The sequence below is a fragment of the Staurois parvus genome, unplaced genomic scaffold (genome assembly GCF_062004578.1).
Source record: "Staurois parvus isolate SC_StPar_1 unplaced genomic scaffold, SC_StPar_1.0 ptg000437l, whole genome shotgun sequence".
Lineage (NCBI taxonomy): Eukaryota > Metazoa > Chordata > Amphibia > Anura > Ranidae > Staurois > Staurois parvus.
In genome coordinates, this window is record NW_028318233.1 from 2211295 (window position 1) to 2234810 (window position 23516).

Here is a 23516-nt window from a genome sequence, read left to right on the forward strand (position 1 = left end):
AGAAATGAATAACCAGGCTGAAAATGTGGACTAAGGGGCAGGTCATCATGTCATGTTATGAGTTATGTAAATAATATGGGAATAATTGGAAGATCATTAAAATAACAATGGAAAATGTAATGATGAAGAAAAGGAGGGAGTGGAAATGATGAATATATAAATGGCTAGTCTTTCATAGCTCTAATATCCAGGAGTGCTAAGATATGTAAATCTGGACTTCAGGTAAAAAAAAGAATGTAACTGATCGAATATTCTAATCTAAGCCAAGGAGGTAAAGAAAAATGACCCAAGTAAAAAAAGTGTGATAAATCAATTTCAATATAAAAGAATTTTTGTAGGTTGCATGCAAGCTTTTATGCAATGTAAACAAATAAAAGTATTGTGTCCCTGTAATTTATCAGAAGTCACCCCAAATATATAGTATATATTGGGGAAGGGAGGATGACCCAGAATTTTAGCATAGGTGTTATTGATGGCCAATGCTCGTGTAGGAATGGTGTATATTATATTATGGCGGTAATCTCTAAATCTTAGCTGAGGCCTTCTGGAGTCAGGGTGTCCAAAGTGTCCAAAATGTTTCTCTGGCGCATAGTTTGTGAAAACACTCACCTTCAGGGAATGATTTTGAAATTTGTTCAATGACCCAGACCTGTAGGTCTGTGGTGGAGTTTTGGTGGTAGTCTAGGAAATGGCAGGGGACGCTTGCTTGTTCTTGCCTTCTTCTGCCTGTGCTCCCCTAATCTTTTTCTTAGAGGTCTGGTGATTCTGCCTACATATAGTTGTCCACAGGGGCAGGTTAATGCATAAACAACAAAATCTGAGGAGCAATTGTCAGTTATTTAATTGGTACATTTTACCTGTTATGGAAAAATAATTTTTGCCATGTGGCCTAAAATGCATATCAGGAATATGAAATGTTTGGGTAACTCTCTAAGAGCTGGTTCAAACCACAATTTCTGCATTCCAGGTGTGTTTTTGCATATGCGTTTACATGCGTTTTTTTCATAAAGTAATATCATACACCATTTTGTGTTTTCTGTCTTTTCTCATAGTTTCAACATTAAACACCACTCTCCCTCCAACTGGAGAATGCAATCAGAAGATCATAGGCTCTGTTGACATAGAAGCCCAGATGACACAGTAAGAAAATGTTACAAACAATGGATTCAAACTAATATTTGTACAAACTGTTTGTAAGACCACCTATAGATATGAGATGTACACCTAATCCACCTTTAGGTTTAGTATTCACTATTGTTTCTCTACTAATATGCCAGCCGCCTTTCCTGCAGTTTTTTTTTTTTTTTTTAAATCCGCTCACAGGTTGCAGATTAGGACAATGCATGTCTAGTAAAACATTTTTCTTTGGAACAACTACCAATTGGTTGTAAACCAATTTTACGGCCTGTTAGAAAGCTGCTTTGAGCAATACTAATCACAGTTTGCTTGTATCAAGAGAAACATATACCCAAGGACACAACAATTTATGAATGGGATTTCAGAACTGCATAACATAACTGTTTATCAACATAATTACGGTAATACAACAGGCGTTTACTGATTTCAATAGTGCAGCGGGGAGGATTCCTCCATCCACCTTCAGTCCGTTCAATCATCTATGGTCAGCTTAACAGTCTCTGAGATGTGAAATAGTTTAAGCAAGCAAGCAGGTTATATGTGTGTAAACAAGTAAAAATGTGCAGCGCTATAATATTGATAAACAATATATAAGAGTATATGAATAAACAATGGTAATCAAACTGGCGTCTTAACAACGCTAAATAGTGAAAAACCAGTCTATGGTAAAATCCCATAAGGTGAATATGGTGAAAATTGTGCTCTAGTCCATATGATAAATAGCGAATATCCGTAATTGCTGTGGCTGTGAAAATAGATATATATTGCACTAACCAGGCAGCACAAATGATTGTGCGTTGGAATATATAAGACCTACTCCTTGGTACTCAGGGAATGGAAACTTTCACACGGATGAAGTCATCAAGGCAGGAATCCACCACCAGGGGTCATCCATCCAGGACAGGTTACCAGTATCCAGTAGTAGAAATCTCAACCATCAGGACAGGTATATATTATCCAGCAGTACAGATCTCAGCCATCAGGGGGGCCATGTCAGTAAGCATAGATCTGGTATGAAGAAGCACCTTAGGAGAAGGAGGGCTCGCCAGTGAAAAAACGAGCCCAAGAGAAGAAAAACTCCAATAGTGTAGTATTTATTAATCCAGGTGAAGGTGACATCAAAGTAAAGAGAAACAAAAAAGTCAGACACTTACATAAACTCCATAGAGCCACCAGCCATAGGTAAAGCCGTGTGGTGTGCTGGTAAAGGCTAGGGGCACCTCCCTAAAGGTTATATGTGTGGCTTCCCTTCCTCCTCTGCACATCACTGCACGGAGCTCTAAACCATCAAAAATGCCTCCCTAGAGACCTAAATCTTCGGCTGTGCATTAAAAAGATGCTGGCATATTTGAAGTCCAAGAACCTAGTGGAGACCTACTGCACACCCGCAGCAGCTTCTATTGCCCTCTGATATGGCCAAACGCTAGGTAGTATTGAACAGGCAAAACTACAGCACTTATTGTGACAGTCTTCTATCTTTTAGTTATCATCAGTCTTGGTTGTTTGATGCAAAGTGCCACTAATAACAAACCAATTATAAGCCATGTATTGATTTTATAGGGGGAGATTTACTAAAAGTGGAGAGTGCAAAATCTGGTGCAGCTTAGGTTCATGGGTGTGGGAATCACATCAGTTCCCGCACCTGTAGCCGTATCATGCTTCTCTGATTGGACACGCGGGGCTGCCATTCATTCCAAAAGACAGTATGGTTTCCATGTGGCCGCATTTTCAAAGAGGTGCATGTATCTTTTTTTGTGCAGAAACACAGGCACAGCAGCCCGGTCCGCAATAGTTTGAACCAGGGCTGAAACCAATCTGCTTCAATGTTATATTGCCAAAGCTTAATTTAACAAGCTAATGTTAGAAGTTGATTGGCTACCATGCACAGCTGCACTAAATTCCAAGTGCCACAGTTTTAGTAAATCAACCCCACAATATACTACAACTCCTCTAATCTTTTTTTTTTTTTCGTTTTTACAGGTATGCTTATTATTATGTTGCCATTGGCTGTGCTATGTTTGTACTTAGCTTATTTGAGGTTTGGACATTTGTAATATCAGCCGCAAGACAGAGCCATAGAATACGACAGAAGTTCTTCAAAGCTGTGCTTCATCAAGAAATGTCTTGGTTTGACACTAACCAGATTGGGACACTGAACACCAGACTGACTGAGTAAGAACCTCTCATGACAGCGGAGTGATCTATAGCAAGCTGTATAAGTTAAAGTGATAACATCTAATAGAGTATTTAATAGCCATGAGCCTCAGGGATCAGTAGATCATGTAAACTTTGATGGATGACATTTCATTTTCTAAAGTACTGTGTATCATAAACTATTGCCATTAAAAAAAAGTAATGCTTCGCCTTTTCCATCCTTTTTGCATATCAGCAATGCTGATCTCCTGCAGCCTATTCTTGGCTACAAATAAAAACTACAGTGCTGGTTGCATGGCATTTTTCAGTGTTGGTTTCCTGATGGTGACAGACGTGAACTATACCTGAGAAATGAAATGGCTACTTGTATTCTCCATTGGGAGAGGGTCTGCCAGGGTGACAATGCATGAACACAACTGGAAGATGGGGATAGAGCATTAGCAGGAAGTGCCTGAAGGGAACTTCATCAGAAGATAACTTGTTATAGTATATGTAAACCTTATCACTAAAAGATTAGCTTGAACCAAGGGCGGTCTGACCATTTAGCCACTAGGGCACTGCCTGAGGGCCCAGGGTCAGTAGGGGGCCCCATGAGATGCCCCTGGTACCTTTTTCATAGGATTTTTTGGGTGTGGTTTGAGTGTGGGCAAAGACACAAGGGCCCCATGACTTCCTATTGCCCAGGGGCCCCATGGGTTGTCAGTCTGCCCCTGGCTTGAACAATAATTTATTGAACAATTACAAATCTCTGGGAATCGTTAATATATTTTTTAATAATCAAATGCTACACCAAAGCCGACCATACATTTATCTTAATTTGGCTTGTTTACATATGGAGACAGTGGTGTACAGAAGTTGATCTATCGATGGACGTCTGCACAACCAGCCTGCCAGATAAATGCTGTACGATCAGTGCCATCGGCTATAGCTGGCAGTGCTGATCAGTGTATTCTGATGTTGAGGAAGTCTCTCTGCTGTCAGAACACAGTAGCTCAGCAGGCAAAATTTCCCCATCCACCTTGAATGTGTGGATGGGGAAATCGGGTCGGTTTACTTCATTCAACTCGCTGGTTGAACGCAAAAAATGAATAATCTGAGCTGCTAAAAATCTGCATTCATGCTGTAGTAGTATATGAAAATGCGTAAAACCATGCAATTTTGGGTGCGGTCATGAAAAGCTCCCAAAAGCATGTCTTGCTTGCAGCGTCATTCATTGCAAATGGCACCCCAAATGCGACAATCAAAGCTCAAAAAGGTGCATGAGCTTTTTTTTTGTCATTTGTTTCTTGTAGGGAAACCCATTGAAATGAATAGGCTGCCCTATCTGTAAAGTGTGACACAGTGTGACTGAGGTGTAAATGCTATAAATGTAGGTCTTTCATTTAGGTGTGATACCTTCCTCCCACCCCCTCCTTCCTTTTTTTTTTTTTTTTTTTCTCTTGCTGTCCCTCTGTCGTGGCATGTGTTGTAACAATGGAATTTATGTATTTTTCATTTTTTTTTTAGTGACATTAACACTATACATGATGGACTTGGGGACAAAATTTCAATATTTGCCCAATACTTTTCAACTTTTATCACTGGAGTTATCATTGGATTTGTATATGGCTGGAAACTGACACTGGTAATCATGTCAGTGAGCCCTCTACTTGGTGTGTCTGCAGCACTGTGGTCCAAAGTAAGTTAAACCATTTTGGTGCTTGCCATGATTGTTTTCTCATTAAGAATATGTGCTCTGTTGAGATTTGCCAATTGTATACTTTCGAGTGCCTGTGTATGACAGGTTAAAGGGCATTTCTCATGCCCACTTCAAGCCCTGTGTGGGGACCACTAGGCTTGTATTGGATTGACAGTCAATCATGCTTATCAACTGGCAGCTCCAGGCATTGTGTGTCCTGGATACCTGCAAACATTCTCTGTCTGTAGGCATGTTAGAGAAATCAAGCAGCAGCATTTGGTATGTTATGCTGCATTGCCTGGTGCTGTCTAACATTGGGAGCTCCTTCTGCTACATTGCCCCATTCTAACACTGGGAGCTTGTTCTACTGCATGGCCTGCTGCTGTCTAACACTAGGCACTCTCCTGCTAAATTCTCCCATTCTGTTTAACATTGTGAGCTTTTTCTGCTTTTTTTCTGCTGCACTGCTTGGTACTATTTGTCTACACTGTGAGCTCCTTTTGCTGCAATGTCCAGTGATTTTTGTCTAACAAAGAGAGCTCGTTCTGCTTCTGTCAGACACCGCCTGACAGTACCTCTAGCAATCCACAGGACAGGATTCCCCACAGCGCAGAGTCTAAGCCCCAGTCTGCTTGTTCACCAGGGCCCCTGATGGTGGGGATGGACTTGGAGCAGACCGTGACCTGGTCACGGCCCCTGAGTTTCCCCACCCGTGGTAGAGGAATCTGTCAGCGGTATATACAGGTGGAAAGCCTGACGTGAAGAGGCACATGGGTCTGCTCAGTGATTCCTGGACCTGAGCAGGATGGATGGATGGCAGAGTAGAGAGCGTGGTCAGACGGGCCAGTTCGGTAACAGTGGGGGCAGCGTAGTACAAGGCAGCAAGCAAAGAGTAGTCAGGTCGATCACCGGGTTCGGTAACAGGAGTTCAGATCAATCAGGAGTATCCAGTAGAGAAGTCAAAATGAGCCAGGGGTCAGAGCAGGAGATAGTCAGCAGTGCTCAGGATCAAGCAGGGTCGGCAACAAGTCACACACCAGATACACGGGAACAGGATAATTAGACCATACGGCAATGAGAGTCTGTGCAGTGCAGGTTTAAATAGTGCGCCCTGCCCTGTCATTGGTGCCAGGCGAGCATCCGCGATCGCGAGTGCATATACCTAGTGCCCGCCGGCTAGAATGGATCGGCGCTCTGCGCATGCGTGCTGCCGCGATCCCTGGCAGCTTCACTGTCTAGAGTTGTCTAACACTAGGAGCTCCCTGAGAGGAATTATATATAATTTCGTCAATGTGCTGCTAGAATTAGTTGTCCAGTCAGACTGGATTGGTCCTAGACAATGCTGTGGTCTTTTCTGCAGTTAAAGCACAACTGAAGTTCTACTGTAAGAAACAGTGAGCAGACGGGCTTTCATTGCAGAAGAAACATGCAATCAAATGCCCCTACCTGCCTGCTCGCTGTCTTCTTACATATGCAGCTCAACCTACAGTGCCAGGCTGGTTTCTGAGGGCCAGAATGATTATCTCCTGCTCATGTGCAGGAGTGATGTGTTCCCCTAATGGCCAATGAAGAGGCCCGAAGATAAACCTCAGAAGAAGATGCTGGACCATTGAACAGGTGCATATTCACCCTTTAGTTCCTCTTTAAGTTTGCAGAGCAGTCTCATGGGGTGCAGAACCATGCAACAAAAAATGGCTACCACCTTAATTTAAATGTTTTAAAGCAGGTGCACATGGCAGGGCTTTGCACAGCATACACAAATCAAACTTTTTCCCAGCGTACTTACCAGCTAGCCAGCAGAAAAACAAATTACACTGTCAAAAAATTGCACTGAAAATAGAGGTTTTAGCGGCACACATTTGCAAGTATATGTGAATGCTGCACTGCCTCGCCAAAACTTCTCTGCAAAGTGCCGTCCTAACTCTAATCTTTGAGAGTCTCCAAGGATAAATTTAAGAGCAGGTATAACTAGAGGCAGCCCATTGCTCCAAAAAGGTGCAGAGACACACCAGAAACCCAGCAAAAAACCTTGGCAGTTGTGGTCATCACACCATATCCAACATATAAACAAAAATGGCAACCGCTGCATATTATAACCAGCTTTTAAAGTAAGGTGCTCATGGAAAGGCTTTACACAACACAAGCAAAATTAAATTATTACACTGTCTAACAATTTTGGGTGGTTGCCATTTTTATTAGCTTGCTGAAATTGGCTCAGGGATATGTTGGATGCATTCAACTGCAATTGTGCTTTGCTGGGCTTCTGGGGTGTCTCTGTGCCTTTTGAGGGGGAATTGGCTGTGCAATTGTTTTGTTTTTTTGGTGGCTGATTTCAAGACTGGATTGCCAGAATTACAAACCCTTTGGTAGGTATAATAGTTTGTGTCTGTATATTGCAGAGCTGGAGGCTAGGGGGACGAGAGCTGGTGTTTAAGAGTGTGCAAATAAGACTGATTTGTGCCTGATAGGGGAACAGTCATTGTTCCCATTTGTCACCATTTCTCCTTTCTTGTGAAATCTTGGCACAAGGTTCTAGCAATCTGTTCATGTAAAAACTGCTCCACTTTTACACAGGCTTAATTACCCATAATAAAACACCTGTACATTTTGGAGAACTTTTCATCAGATTCATAAGCTCCTGCACAAACATCCTTAGTAGAAAATGTTCTTTTTCCTTGTTAAGGTTCTATTATAAAATATGATGATCGATGTAGTGTTAATTTGATATAAAACAAGACTATGCATTTTCTTTTTATAGCTACTGGCTTCCTTCACAGTACAAGAACTGGCATCTTATTCTAAAGCTGGAGCAGTGGCAGAGGAGGTTCTTACTGCAATTCGGACAGTTGTGGCTTTTAATGGACAAGAAAAGGCTCTGTCTAAGTGCGTACAATTAATGTAGTGTACTATTTGGCCTCCCATTTCTGTCCTGGCTATTTCTACATTTGTTACTATATCACTGATGTATACTATTGTATATAATAAATCAAAGTGGCTGTGATACTGGCAGGTAAACTAAAGCGACGCTGTTGCTGAATACCAGGTACTCTCAGATATCACATCCTACATTTACGGCCTTTTCCAACATTTGCAATCCTTTCCAGTGCATCAACATTCTTTGTTTCACACATTCCAGTGTGTTGCATTAAGGTACCCAATGATTTTAAACAAGCTGGCAACACACTGCAAAAAAATACACATGAACATTTTTTAACAACGCAGTGCACCCCAATGTGAGGTATGTGTCTTGTAGTGTATTGCATTGCTTTGTGCTCTGTACAGTCCTTTGGCATGCGGTAACATGTGTAATTTCCTATCCCTCTCTCACGGGACAGGGGAATGAGGGGAAATCTATCCAATGGAGACACAAACAGAAATAAAAACACCTTTTGTTTTTCTTTTGAGTGGCAAAGCAATAGAACCACTGTCAGGTTTTTATTGCTTTGTAACAAATCCATGCACTTTTTAGTTGTTGTTAGGAGTGCATGGTGAACAGTAACACCATAAAATAACCAGAAAGAAAAAAGAACCATCATTCAACCCATAGATCTCAAAGTTTTAATGAGGTCATTTTACAATGATGTTGTAAAATGTACAGAAAGACAAAATAATTATACATCATGCATTTTTCTGCACACTTTTACATCGTCATTGTAAAATGACTTCCTTGAGGTCGATGGGTTAAGTACTGGCTCTTTCTTCTTTTTCAGGTTTTTATTGCTGTGTGTGTGTTCCCAGTGAGTATGTCACTAGGAAAGCAACTGAAAGGAAAATCTTCCCTGTATGGACAACAGTAAAAACCCATCAGAGGTTCTATCTTTTCCCTAGTCACTAAAAAACTGTAGGTATTAGTCCATTAGAAAATTCCAATCCACCATTTCCAAATATTAGGATTTCAATTCTTAAAGCTTCTAATTTTGTTTCATAATTTATGTTAATAAACTGTTATTGACCAACAATCAATTCTCTCCTGCAGGTACAATGCCAACTTGCATGAAGCAAAAAAAATGGGCATGAAAAAGTCTGTTACAACAAATACATCCATGGGGATTACTCAGTTTTTCATTTTTGGAGCTTATGCCTTAGCTTTCTGGTACGGGACCAAATTAACAGTAGATGAACCTAAAACATACACCATTGGAAGAGTGTTAATTGTAAGTTTGTTTACCGGTTACTACTGCGAAAAACTACTCCAACCTAAATGTACATTCCTAATTTTGGTAGATGCAAGTTTGCTAAATCTCTGAGCAATGTATCATCTTTCAGGAAATCCTGTAATTAGATCCCCTGAACTGCCCCATCTACCATGGCCTTTATCAAAGTGTTTCTGCCTCCAAAGTCTCAATTTCCATTTTTTTTTTACATTATGGAGAATACAATAGGCAATGTGAAGTGACTTTACTTGCTTTTGTAATGGCCACCTTAGAAGTACATAGAATGGGCAGGGACACCTCAAGAAAAGTCATAGGGTCCAGGTGGATGTCGATGGCCGATTTAAGAGGCAGTATACCTGTGTGCACATGTACTTGGATGTTTTGCTAAACTTAGGGCAACTCATCTGAGTAAATATTTTCATACTGAGATTCTTTGTACTTTCCTTTGCATGATTACCAAGCATAGCTCAGGAAAGTTGGATTTCAGATGTCTTTTGAAATGGCCAGCTACAAGCTTAAAACAAACTTGCATTCTCTGAAACTGTAGTAAACCACCTCTTGAATGGCAGAGTAGATGCCGTTAAGAGTCTGTTATCTTGTAGATTGCTTTGAGACCCATGATCAGTAATATGCAAACATGCTCTTTACATTACAGCTGGTTAGTGCACCTGTCCATCACAATAACAGACCCAGGAGTTAGCAGGCCAGACATTTTGATATATGCCTATACTAAAGCCATGTGCAGGCAACCCTAGGGGTGCCTAATATATCATAAAAAGGTGCTTTAGATGAATGAATATATATATATATATATATATATATATATAATAGAATTGTAATTATAGGATGTCTTTTAAGATGAAAAAATATGTAACAAATTGTCAAGTGAAAATATACACAAAGAGCTAAAGAGCCTAAAATTGCATTTTTTAACAGGTGTTTTTTTCTGTGCTCATTGGGACTTTTTCCCTTGGTCAAGCTGCACCAAATCTAGAGAGCATAGCTAATGCACGTGGAGCTGCCTATGAAGTGTACCGCATCATCAATAAGGTAAATTTGTAGGTGTTTTTTGCTTGAAGAGTCCAGAAGCCTTGATTGATACTGACCAGAGTCTCTATCTGCATTCAATTTTCATGCCAGTCTGCATGCCATTCCCTTCCTGTTTGTGCCTGTTTGTGTTGCAGCCTTTAGCCAGTTCTGGTCTTCTCCTACATTACAAATGCATGGCACTAGTTTAATTGGGCTTTGGTCATAGGCTAAACATGCAGCAATCATACTGAAAACCTAAGCACTATAACAAATACTAAAACTCCCCAAGCCTTCTGGGTAATGATTTTTTTCAAACCCCAATAAGAATGCGCACAGTGCATAATTCAGTCTCTTGGAAGTCCTATCTAAGAGAAAATATCTCAAGGTGACTGCTCTTACCTTTACCAGCCAGAAAACCGTCCTCTGTGTGCATTTATGAAACATGCTTCACTTTAACAAGGGGCCTGATGTCTCTGACGTTAGTGCTAAACCTTACCACCGTAGCCCATCTAGAGAGAGTGACAGACATTGAGGGGCTCAAAAACCAGAAGAAAAGTGAAATTAAGGTTGTCCACCAATGTATTTTTTAATCTGTTTCTTAAAACAACCTGTATGTTGCTTAAAAGTGGGGAAGAAACAGACACTGGAAATGATGCATTAAAAGTGGAGAAAATAACATTGATACAAGAATGTTCTATTGCCACTAGGAGCCTATTAGGTTTCACCTTTCATTTTATGAAAAATATGAACTGTAATAGCTTGCCATGGGCAAAATTTGTAATTTTGTACTAAGTTTTTTTTTTTTTTTTTCAATTTTAATGCAAAAACTTCATTATCTCCTAATTTTAACATACTGTACTATTGAGGTTTAAAGTTCTTCCAGCCATATTTCAAGGAATGTTCTCCATGAATTAAGTATAGTTCACTGCAATAAGAATTGCATGTGCTCCTTCCAATCATCAAAAGCCTGTAAACCTAAAAAAAACAGTGAAATAACACTGTGTGAGCCACTGTAAGGTTTATTTAGTATTTATAAAATAGCACTGAGCTTCAGAAGGCAAGAGACTGTTACTAAGAAAATATACTGAGCCAAACATATGTTCACGTCCTTCTGTTGACAAACTGGTTTATGTCCTTGAATAAACTGTTTATCTTTCCTGATACAACCCTGATCCCAATTATTGCATATTTAAATTTTGATATAAAGATGTCACTGTTAGCCTAGCAGCAAACACTATGCATAGCAGCCTGACATATTAATATGGCAACATGCTAATTAGGAAAAGAATGGATCATCCAAAAGCTGTTTAAAGTGCACAAGTCTCTAGCCTTTAACACGCCATCAGATGTATGGTTACATCAGTCAGATGAATTCTGATTTGGATGCGAATGGGTTACTGCAATTTGCCTTTGTTTGCCTAATTTGCTTTACCCTGTACGACTTTATTCAGTAAGCGCTAAGTGCAATAACCTGTAGCAAGCAATTGCTGTCATCTACTAGTGGTGTATTCGAATTACTACAGAAAATTGCGGAATACACTTAAACTATTTCTTTGCTATTTCTAAGTGTATATTCTAAAAAACAAAAATAAATTATATATTTCTAGTCCTTAGATTTGGCATCTTAAATAGTTTTACATGTGCAGGCTAAGAACATTTTCATTAAGTACAGAAATTACCTAGGCAAGTTTATTACTAATTGAGTACTACAACTATTCAATATATAGTTTTAAATCATTTTAATAAATTCTTTATTTTGTAAATTATAAATTTAATACAGGTTGCATCCATGATACTCAGTTTGCAAAGCACACTGGGATTTCTCATTGGATAACCCAGTATAGTCTATGTGTTTGGAAGTGTTTATAACTGACTAAGCCAGATAGTTCTATGTCTGCTAAGAGAAAGGGAAGGTGCGTATCTCTCCTCTTTGGTTCTCTCTACAGTCTGCATAACCTGATCTTCCTGCCATGTAGACCTCTTTCATAGCACAACTGGAATATGATTGGGAAAATGCTGTTGCTCTTGTTTAAAACTCACTGCCCGAAAAGACATACAGTATCTTTAAGCACTAGACAAAATATAATGAACATATATATCAATCCTGTACATACCTTTGACATTTAATGGTTATAAAGAATTATTTTTCTGTAATACAAAATAATCTTTTTTACTTCTATAACCTGATATTTTTCATGTGATTTTTGTTTCCAGCACAGGCCAATAGACAGCAGTTCAAACGAAGGGCACAAACCAGATAAACTGATAGGGAATATTGAATTTACGAACATCCAGTTTGCCTACCCCACCAGACCAGATACACAAGTGAGTGTCCATCTGTTCAGTTATGAAAGTGTTATGTTCCTTAAGTTAATGTATTAAGGTTTGACATCTAACCTTACATCATCTTTGTTAATGGTGTCTTGCATCAATCAATGACAGAGTAAACACAGTGCCAGAACAAGAGTGGGTGGGAAGGGTGGCTGTCCTGGATGCCATAGGTTTACTGTAGGTATGGGGGTGCCTTCCTTCTGTTATAAGGCCGACCGGATTAGTGGCAGTGATTTTGACAAGCAAGAGACTGCTGGGCGCAGGGTCCATTAAGATTGCACATCAGGAACAGTTGGAAGTGGAGAGCGGTTTGGCATCTTTGCCCTGGGCACTGGATGGCCTTGTCCCAGCACTGAGTGAGCAACTGATTCACAATAGCTTTCAGCCTGTTAAAACCAAACAGCCTGCTTGCAACTAACATTGCAGAACAAGTACAGTTGAATGTGACCAACCACTGCTAGATATGCTTGCTTGGACAATTCACTGAGCTGTTGCAGTCAGTGCATAAATGAGTTTTTTTTAAACATTAGAGATTCTCGACATAAACAAACACCAAGTTGCTGAAAAATTATCCAATGTAAACTTACTGGTGATTTTCTGATTTTTTTTTTCATTTAAGTTTTCATTTAGGATGAACGTCTGGTTCATAAATCAACAATAAGCTGCATTTATAATCCATTAAAATCCATAGCACATTTACTGTACATTCACCTGTTGTGTCTCAACTAAGATCATGCAATGATGACTCAGTACTCTGCTAATATTAGGTTTTGTGCATTTGTGTTACATCTTCCATTCTGTTTTAGCTTCAGAACCAAGGGAAATATATGCTTAGAGATCATTGAGCATACAACCTGTGCCACCATAACTGGTTAAGACAATTAATACTTGTCTGCATTGGCATTAAAAATTAACACTTTGAAAATACCTAGTGTCTTTTAAAGCATTTTGCTTTTTACATTTTTTTTGTTTTATTTAAATGTTGCTAAGCATTTCTGCAATGCAATTCTTGAAATCTGCTGCTTAAGTATGTGCTTACTTACAATATCATAGTCATGATCACCAAAGCCAATTATTGGGCATTTCAGTGGAGGACAAAACGCTACAAGGGCAGAAAAACACATGAAATCCACAATTTTTGCTGCCAATTGAGACTATTTCTTAATAAAATAACTTTAGAAGACAGATGCATAAAAGTTTTTAGAAAAGAGCTATAATTCATTTATTTATGCATGTGTTTATTTTGTAATAGATTTTAAAGGGCTTGAACCTTAAGATAGGCGCTGGAAAGACTGTTGCATTAGTTGGGGCCAGCGGCTGTGGAAAAAGCACCACAATTCAGCTTCTTCAGAGATTCTATGACCCTTTTGTAGGGGAGGTATGTAAAAATGGACTTATGAGGTTTAAGTTGCAAACTTGTGTGTTTTTAATACAATCCAATCACTTAAAAGCATAGATATCTCAAGACTTCCCTAGAACACCAGGCCACGCTTATCTAAAATCTTCACTTTTTTTGTAACTTGGTGTTTTGGGAATGCCTTGTTCTAGACTCCAGTTTTGCAGGCCATGGATTCCCAAATCTGACCATGAAGACCTCTCTGTAGTGTTATGCACAACCATAATCACAAATTTACAAATAATTAGTCCTATGCTGCATGAAGGATTGCTTGTAGATGTCGGGAAGGAATGTCCCACAGTATAGTGTGATTGACAAGATGCCACAACCCCTGCCAAAGGCACCAATGCCCTCCATCTAGCTGCAAGATGTATATACAAACTTCAGAATACTGAATGAACTTTTTAACTTTAGCATCATTTCTTAAGTCATACTGGAGATTTAATTAATGTTTTACTGGTTGCCTTGGGATCTTAAAAAGATACATGTGAGTCATCAGCCTGAAGATAGATAGATATATAGAGATCTAAATATATGTATGTATATGTGATTGTTTATTTTTTTTTTAGGTGACTGTGGATGGGCATGACATACGCACCCTCAACGTGAAGTGGCTACGTGAAAACATTGGAGTTGTTAGCCAAGAGCCTGTTTTGTTTGGTACAACAATCAAAGAAAACATCCGCTATGGAAGAGAAGATGTCACTGATGCTGAGATCATACAAGCTACTAAAGAAGCCAATGCCTATGATTTTATATCTAAACTCCCAGATGTAAGTCCATATTGATTGCCTGCATGTCATGCAAGCACACCAGCAGATAAGGGTAACATCAGACAACTGCATATGTGAGGAATAGCTTATACAGATGGAGAATAGATTTCAAAGGCCTAAAATATCAGGGGAACCTATTTTAATATAAACCTAAAATGTAGGTTGTTTTTTTATTAAAGAACTAAGGATAGCATTTACATATATCTGTGCAAAAGTTTCAGATCATTAGCTCTGAATATATTTGAAATTACGTAAAAGGGCAAAGTAGTCAACATTTTTAACATAAAGACTAAAATGGCTAATAACATAAATAACTGTCTGACACATACTAACAATTTGCTAAACATCTCAACTTTATAAATATATGAAAATGTGTTCATTTCAATCATTTTTCATTAGACAAACACTGCTCTAAGTAATTTATTTTGTTTAAAACGTATAGGAAAGCTTCTGTCAATTTTTTTTTTATTGCTGTCTGTTACTCTGTTAGGGAGAGTTTTTCTCACTGTTTTATCCTAACGATACCAAGACAAGAAATGGGAAGAATGGGAGTCACTGAGGCACAAAGTTTGAAAAGTATGAAAACTTAGTGTTACTAAACCCAGGACCCTGCATTCACTATATATGGACTCCCACAGTACACACAACATGGAAATGCAATCATTTTTAGTAAATATAAACTGCTAAATACCTTTTCTCATCAGCAGTTAGAGCAGTCTTGTGACTTCTATCAGTGTCCAGCAGAGCACTGGTTAAAGCTTGTAGGATGAGTTTTCATTCTTATCACTGCCCTGTGAGATTGCATAACTCCTGACCCTCTGTCTGGACAGCCCTGATTGGCTCTGTACTGATCACATGCACCCCCCAAGAAAAAGAAAATAACTCTCTAGCAGTACACACCAAACTGAGCATATTAGAGTGTCCCCGAGGCTCTGTTCTACCAGGAGATGAAATAGGGAATGTGGAAGAAGGGGAGAATCAGAGAAGACAGGATCAAACATCCTTTTTACGTAATGCAGAGGTTTAACCCCTTAAGTTCTACAGTGAGTATAACAAGTATGCTTTACTGCGTATACAGACTGATTTTACTAGTGTGGATTTAGTAACACTTTAAGTATTTATGAAGGCAGTACTATAAAAGCCAACAATAAAACATCAAATAGTTTTGATTCAGTAATAGGTCATGGTCAGTTTGGAGGAAGAACCAAGGGGAGCTTGCAGGATCACTGGGTATTTAGCAAAAATATACCCAATAAAAACTTTACAGGCAACGTTGCATAGAAACTGTATGAATAATACAACACATTTGGAATCTTATTTTTAGGGTAATCTAAACATTAACTGAGTTTCTAAGCCATTAAGTCACTACTTAAAATGTGTTTTTGTTGCTGTCCTTATGCCTATTGTAAAGAGTTCCCATTTAATTCCTGGGAACTCTTTACAATAGCTTCTACCACTGGGACAGGAACTGAAGGAAAACTACTCGAGTGGGGACAAAGACAGCAATAAAAACACAACAGAGGTTTTAACCTCTCCTTCTTTTATCTAAAACAAAAAGAAAATGTTTTGCCTAGAGATTTTATGTGTCAGTAAACCCCCCAAAAATGGAGCAACGCCTGTGGGGCAGATCAGATAGCTGGCAATTCTGCTCTTCATGACCCTAAGGGGAGGGCCTGAAAGGGCTGAAACAATGTCACCAGGACATGTGACCCTTGAAGGCTTAGCCCAGCCCCTGACCCAGGTCAAGCAGAAGTGAATAAAAGTAATGTGTCTCAAAAATGGAGGAATATGAAAAATATTTTTCTTTATTTTAAAAACGTTTCTCTTAATACATTTTTGGCAGTGAACCCTATTCTTTAGACCTGGGCAAATTATCTGCCATATTAAGGCAAATTGAGATTTTTTTTCTTGATTAATGTTTCAATAACCTGCAGATATCCAGAAACCATAAACAATCCAATCCTGCCCTAATCTGCTAATTGATACAAGGCTTGGTAGAGGATCAGATCAACTATTTGAAACCACTGGAAGCCATGACTGTGATTTTGCTTTTGGAAATGTTGGAAGCCATGACTGTGATTTTGCCTTTGGAAATGTTGGTTATCACACATGAATATCTGGCAAGCTATTGGAAAAATTCATTGGCTGATCAGGAAGGAAAGTGTTAACCACTTGTATGCTGCTCCATGTAAATCTAATGAGAACGTGTGATGGCTCTGCAGATATTTGGTCAATTGTTACTAACAGCCACATGCATGATTTCCAGAGGCTGAGGCATGGTGGTATTGTCTACCCTTGCCATATTATGTACCATTAAAAATTCTGAGAACCATGTGCTGATTTTATGAACATTTTTTTTAGGGTTTAGACACCATGGTGGGTGAGAGGGGAGCTCAACTGAGTGGAGGACAGAAACAGAGAATAGCTATTGCCCGAGCTCTTGCACGTAACCCCAGAATTCTGCTGCTTGATGAAGCCACATCAGCTCTGGACACACAAAGTGAAAGAATTGTACAGAACGCTCTAGACAAGGTAATAAGAGTCTGTTGATTGGATTAATTATAAATTATTTATGCTCCTGTTTAACAACATTTTGTTAACGATTGATGACAATTATTTTTTTAATATAAAGAGGGGGTGCAGCGCTGGTAAAATTCACAGAAATTATAAATAAAAGTATAAAAACAATAAGTTCATATAAAAATATGCATAATACAGTGACACTGCAAATGTGCCACTAAATGTGTGGCTGGTATCGTGAATGAGGTGTACTCAATCAGCTTAAAGGTAAGTCCAAGGTGACAATGTGAGTGAGATCTCAGATGATCTTCAGACGTCCAATGACTGAAACCGTGGAAAAGGTGAGAAAAATAGGGTATAGATTGTGCACTCACCAGATACGCAATCTTTATGCGCATTTGTGTTGTATATCAAAAAACATCAGATGTCCTCACATAGGTCTGGTCAGATCTGGTCATGTATCATTCACTGCCTGATGGTTCACACTCAGGGCTCACACTCAGGGTTGACCGCTCTGCAAGTATAGCCAGCTCCCACAGGAGCTTTTCTCATCAGCAGTTAAAACAGTCTTGTGACTTCAGCAGAGCACTGGAGGAGTTTGTCACCTTGGACTTACCTTTTAAGTTGATTGAGTACACCTCTTTCACGATACCAGCCACACATTTAGTGGCACACACATTTGCACAGTGTCACTGTATTATGCTTATTTATATATGAACTTATTGTTTTTATACTTTTTATCATTTCTGTGAATTTTACCAGTGCTGCACCCCCTCTTAATATTACTGTCTCCTTGAAGGTCTTATATAGTGCCTTTGGTGCATAGCCGCTGTTATATTACGTTATTTCCAGCGCTCACTTATTCCACTTCTTTAATTGTTTTTTTAAGGCTAGAGCAGGCCGTACCACAATTGTGATAGCACACCGCCTCTCTACCATCCGTACAGCTGATGTCATTGCTGGCTTTCACAATGGTGCTGTGGTGGAACAAGGAACACATGAAGATCTAATGAAAAAGCAAGGAGTTTACTATTCTCTTGTAATGTTGCAGGTAAGTTTGTGTGTAGCACATAATGGACTTTATTTACCAACACAAAGAACAATGTATAAAGTGCAAAAAAGGAGCTACAAATCAGAAAATATCTTTCCCTATTCTAATCATACAACTTGTGAAAGTTTTATACTTACGAAAACTGCATACATTTGATTAACCTGAAAATCAGATCTCTTTCCATCAAGCTCCTTTTAACTGATGGATTTCACTTAAAATTAGCCTAATCACAGAATTTTATTAAGTCACCATATTGAGGGCTATTGTGCCCATCTGTATTACCTATTTCCTAATTGATAAAACATATTAAATCCCTTAAACAAAAAAAAATGTATTTAGGTAGACAGCATATTCCACCAGAGCAATGCAAAAGCCAAATGGAATTCAGCTAACTGTAATTAAAATGTTTTAAAGTTCACAATATCCTCCATTAAAGATACATTCGTTCCCATTATTAAAAAAAAATACTTAAAGCCCATCCCAAGGAGTTAGGAGTACCTAATCTACCCTTGTAGTGGTGCTACTGGTGCCGGAATTAGGAGTAAATACCTACCTTATTCTATTTTACAGCAGGGTCTGTCCAGTGTTGCCACTTCTCTCTGAGGCACATCCAGCTGCAGTCGCACACACTTGCCCCCACCGCATAAAATGCAGGGTTAATAATGCTGCATGGTATGCAATGACGCTTAGGGACAACTCAGACTGGAGCTGCAGGAAGAAGAGGGCAGAGCCAGAAATAACAATGTCTGTTTCTGTACCCCCTGGACACAATGAGCATTGCAAGGGAACTCCATTGCAAGGGTAGATTTTCTCTAGTTCCTGGAATTGAACACATACATATTGGCCATCCAGGTTTCATATTTTATACACGCTTTTAATTTAAATATGTAGAGGTTTAAATGATCTTGATATGATATATTTTTATTCACGTTGTTTTACAATATATAAAGAAAGTGTGAAGAAATGAAGTAGACAGATTCCAACAGCACAGTGCGGCCTTTTGAATATATTGAGATATTCTACACAGTACGATGGGCCCAAATGCAGAATTTACTTATTGTAAGAGTACAATTGAAAATCTGTTATGTGCAATAACAATTCATTGATTTGCTTTGAACCACAGAGTTATGACAAACATGAAGAAAATGAGGTTAATAGTGAAACAGAGGAAGAAGATGATGAGGAGGAAGAAGAACAAATGTTTGACTATGATATCAATGCAGATGATACAGTTGCTGTTCCTGATTCTGAAAACCATGGCAATCTTGAGAATATAGGCAAAGATAACTTACATAGACATTCTAGCCGGAGAACAAGTAGAAGGTCCACAAAAAGAAAATCCAAGTCAAAAAAAGATGTAGCTAAAGAAGAGGTAAAATCATACTATTTTGTTACCATGTTGTTTGACCACAGACTAGCAGATGCTTTACCAGTAATAACATGAAATGAGCGTTCTGCCTATCCCCATCACTTCTGTGCTGCCAAAACGGACACTTTTTTTTTTTTTTTTTAACATAACAGGGGAAAAAAAACAAAAGAAATACACACCTTATTCCTTGGTAACACAGTAGCTGACCCTCTTCCTTGATCCCATTTCCACCCTGTAATGTGGATGGGCCCTTAATGTCACTATTTTTGATGTAGGACCAGTGATGCCACTGGTCCTGCATTGTATGGGATGACATCCGTAAGGGGGTAACTGCAGAAACAGAGATTTGGCTTCATGGGTGTATATGTGGAGCTGTACGGAGAAAACCAGGCTAAATCTAAGTGAAATAATACAATTTATTAAGAACACAACACAAGTGACATACAACAGCAGCCAAAGCAAAACCCAGTGAGCACACATGAAAAGGGAAACTATGCTATAGAGAGTTAAGAGAAATCAGGTAGAACCGGTAAGGAGGCACAGGCAAAGATAGCAGATTCAGGAGGTGGCAGGTCAGGAATGGGGGCTGGATCTGGGATTAGGTACAAAGGCACTGGGTACAGGTAGCAAGTTGAAGAGCAGCAGATCAGTGAACATAATACACAGAGGTAAAAACACTGAGGCACAGCGAGACTAATGAGCAGGATCTAAATAACCCCCCCAGCAGCCACCAACAAGTTTCATTACTGGGAACTGCGCCTTTCAGGTCCTTGGACCACAGCACCAGCAGTCAGTGTTTTAGCCCCAACAATGGAATTCATCATGGGTCAGCTTTGTGGAACCAACAGGGGTGGGAGGGGGACAGGGACATTGGGTACCAAAGAATAACGTAAATAACTATTACATGTCACCTAGACAAAATAGGCATTAGATATAATATATTAATATACAGGAGATGGCAACCACAAGTGATGATTTTTTTTTTTTTTTTAGCATCATGCTGGAGTTTTAGCTTTAAAAAAGATCTTTAGTTTTTTCTTTCCTTTTTAGAGGATGTTCTTTTGGGTGTATTTATGAACATTTATTTTATTTAATTTTCTGTTTGTGTGTGTGTGTGTGTGTGTGTGTTTCTTCTTTCTTTTTGTATGTGATTGTTTGTGTACTGTCACCTACATTTTTTATTATACTTTATTTTCCACTTTGTTTTTTTATTGCTGTGAACAAAATTAATCTTCTGAGAAGCTGTGTTTTTTGGCAAAAGAATAGGTCCATGATAGTTGAACAAGGCTTTTATAACCCTCATGAGTCATTTAAATACTATTTCACTCTTGGAAACTACCTACACCACCTTAATTTTTTCCTTCCTCAATTTAATTAAAATGGAAAAAAATTGCAAAAAAGATCTCCTCATGTTTTATGAAACTCCTGAAAAAATTTTTTTTCACATATACATACTGTATCTTCAACACTGTGTATAGCATGTGGTCCATTAAAGAAGAAAGGTGGGGTCCATTTTTTTTCATTGTTTTGGAAACCAAAAAAAGGATATTTTTGTATTTCTCAGCAGAAGCTTATATGTTGTATATTAGAAGTTCAGGGTGAATATTGAAAACTTGATTCATACTCTCAACATTCAAGCTGCAGGTCGCTGGCCTATAGTCATTGCTAGGTATAGTGGTGTAATAAATTGGTGGGACAATTTTGGAACTGGAAATAGACCATTGCTACAATGTAAAAAACTTAATTAAACTGATCTTTATTTCACCAAATGATTATATTTATTTCAGGTTGTTGAGGAGCGTCTTCCCAATTTCTCTTTAGGCAAAATTCTTGCACTGAACAAACCCGAATATTGTTTTATTGTCATGGGAGTCATCGCAGCAGCTGTTTCTGGTGGTATATATCCCACCTTTGCTATTATTTTTGGGAAAGTTATTGGGGTAAGATTTTTTTTTTTTTACTTGTCCTAAAAGTTACTACTAACTCAAAGTAATACGAAAAGCTATATTACAGCTTTTTCACTACAAGCTGAATTTTTTTTTCTGATTACAGTCATTCAGTATTACTGATCCAGAGGAAAGAAGTCATAAAACTATTTTACTGTCTCTAATGTTCCTTGCGCTGGGAGTGATCAGTCTAATTGTTTATGTCGTCATGGTATGTACTTTTTCATTTTTAAACCCACTTTCCTTTATACACACTTTTCATACACACTTCAGAAAAGACTGCAATAAACAAGAATAATGTTATTTTTCTTTCAGGGTTTCTCTTTTGGAATATCTGGAGAAAATTTAACCATGAGATTAAGGTCATTATCTTTTAAGGCACTACTCCGACAAGTGAGTCTTCTTTTCCTTTTTTTTTTTATTTTTATTTACTGCACAAAGAACATCTATTCATTTTCATGTAGGAGAATACAGAAGTGTTTCAGTGGAAAATAAAGACAATTTATATGTAGCGTGGGCATTTCAAGGTAAACTTCGTACATTTTTTAAATGCAAGTACTGTAAGTACCTGAATTTGACTTGGTATAGCACCTTGCAATCTGCTATTATTTATTTCAGGTGCTTATATAGCGCCGTCAATTTACACAGCGCTTTACACATATAATGTACATTCACATCAGTCCCAAATCCTCATGGGGCATACAATCGAAGGTCCTTAATTTACATTCATACATACACATACTAGGGCCAATTTAGACAGGATCCAATTAACCTACTATCATGTCTTTGGAGTGTAGTAGGAAGAAACCCACGCAGGTACAGGGAGCACATGTAGACTCCAGGCAGGTGGTACTATTCAGACTATACAGCAGAACTTAGAGAGGGGGAGGGAGAAGCAGTACAAGCAGCTAATCAGGTGGGTTGCAGTGTAAGGAGAAAACTGCTAAGAGGAGAGAGCAGAGTGGCAGAGAGATAGGACTATCACTGTGCTCCTTTCTTTTCTGCTGTCACAAAGTGGCAGTAGTACCTGGACATGTATGTAAAAGTAAAACTGCAGCACAGCAAGATAAGGTCCCTTCTCCTGCTAGATAGGGCAGTGCTGTGTCAGAGCTGTGCAAGTCTCAGAATTGAATAGACAGTAATACAAATCCTTTTACTGGTTTCTTTAGCTGTTTGCTTGGAGTACAGCTGGGAGCCAGTGTACCGATTGCAGTAATCTGCAAGAATACACAGGGTAGCCATCCCCGCTGGGAGAACACAGTGATTACTGTTAGCGGCTTTAATGGCCACTAGCAATAATTGCATGTAAAATCTAACAGGCTGGTTGTACCCAAGTCAGGCACCAATCAAATTGGGTACAATCAGCCTGTCCATAGTTCAAATCTTGGCCTGTCCCTGCTGAATCAACCAGGATTCGAACCATCTATGACTGGTTTTATTCCAATCTGTGACATTCATTCACCTGAACCCTTGCCCTGTTTTCTCCAGATCAAAAGGTAAAGGAAATCCTTACTAGGAGGGACACAGGCAACAAGGAAAAAATGAACGAGGTTTATGTACACACACAATTTCTTCATTCATATCTGGTTACTGTAGGATAGTTAAGTGCTTAATTTGTAAGCAGAATAATAGCATACTGTAACTGCTGAATACTGTGAACATTATAGAAATGTTAGCATTAAAGGACAATCTGTATTTTCTAACAGGAAATTGGGTTCTTTGATGATCATGCTAATGCAGTTGGAGTTTTGCTAACCAGACTTGCAACAGATGCTTCTCAAGTGAAAGGGGTAGGTGTAAATTATGAATCTATTATTTCAAAGTACTGATTGTAATATATCCATAGCAACTAGTGGGTGTTTTTAACCATGTTTTAATTAGCTACTAATGTAGAGATTGCATAGTTATTTTGTATAAATTTCCTTATTAGGTTTAGGAGATGAATGTAAACTTAATTAAAAAATATTTTTTACTTTTT

The 23516-nt window shown here is 38.7% G+C and overlaps 1 protein-coding gene across 1 annotated transcript in view; it reads left to right on the forward strand.

The window, feature by feature from the left end:
- LOC149454154 (ATP-dependent translocase ABCB1-like) overlaps positions 1-23516 on the forward strand; it is a 78913-nt gene that overhangs the window by 27570 nt on the left and 27827 nt on the right. The window contains exons 6-21 of the mRNA XM_089687772.1: positions 1053-1140; positions 3118-3309; positions 4798-4969; positions 7728-7852; positions 8946-9123; positions 10060-10173; positions 12367-12477; positions 13736-13861; positions 14449-14652; positions 17014-17184; positions 18062-18223; positions 19347-19595; positions 21380-21532; positions 21645-21749; positions 21854-21931; positions 23245-23328. Of these exons, the coding sequence (XP_089543898.1) occupies positions 1053-1140; positions 3118-3309; positions 4798-4969; positions 7728-7852; positions 8946-9123; positions 10060-10173; positions 12367-12477; positions 13736-13861; positions 14449-14652; positions 17014-17184; positions 18062-18223; positions 19347-19595; positions 21380-21532; positions 21645-21749; positions 21854-21931; positions 23245-23328 (2312 nt within the window). The remainder of the gene's footprint in view (positions 1-1052; positions 1141-3117; positions 3310-4797; positions 4970-7727; positions 7853-8945; positions 9124-10059; positions 10174-12366; positions 12478-13735; positions 13862-14448; positions 14653-17013; positions 17185-18061; positions 18224-19346; positions 19596-21379; positions 21533-21644; positions 21750-21853; positions 21932-23244; positions 23329-23516) is intronic.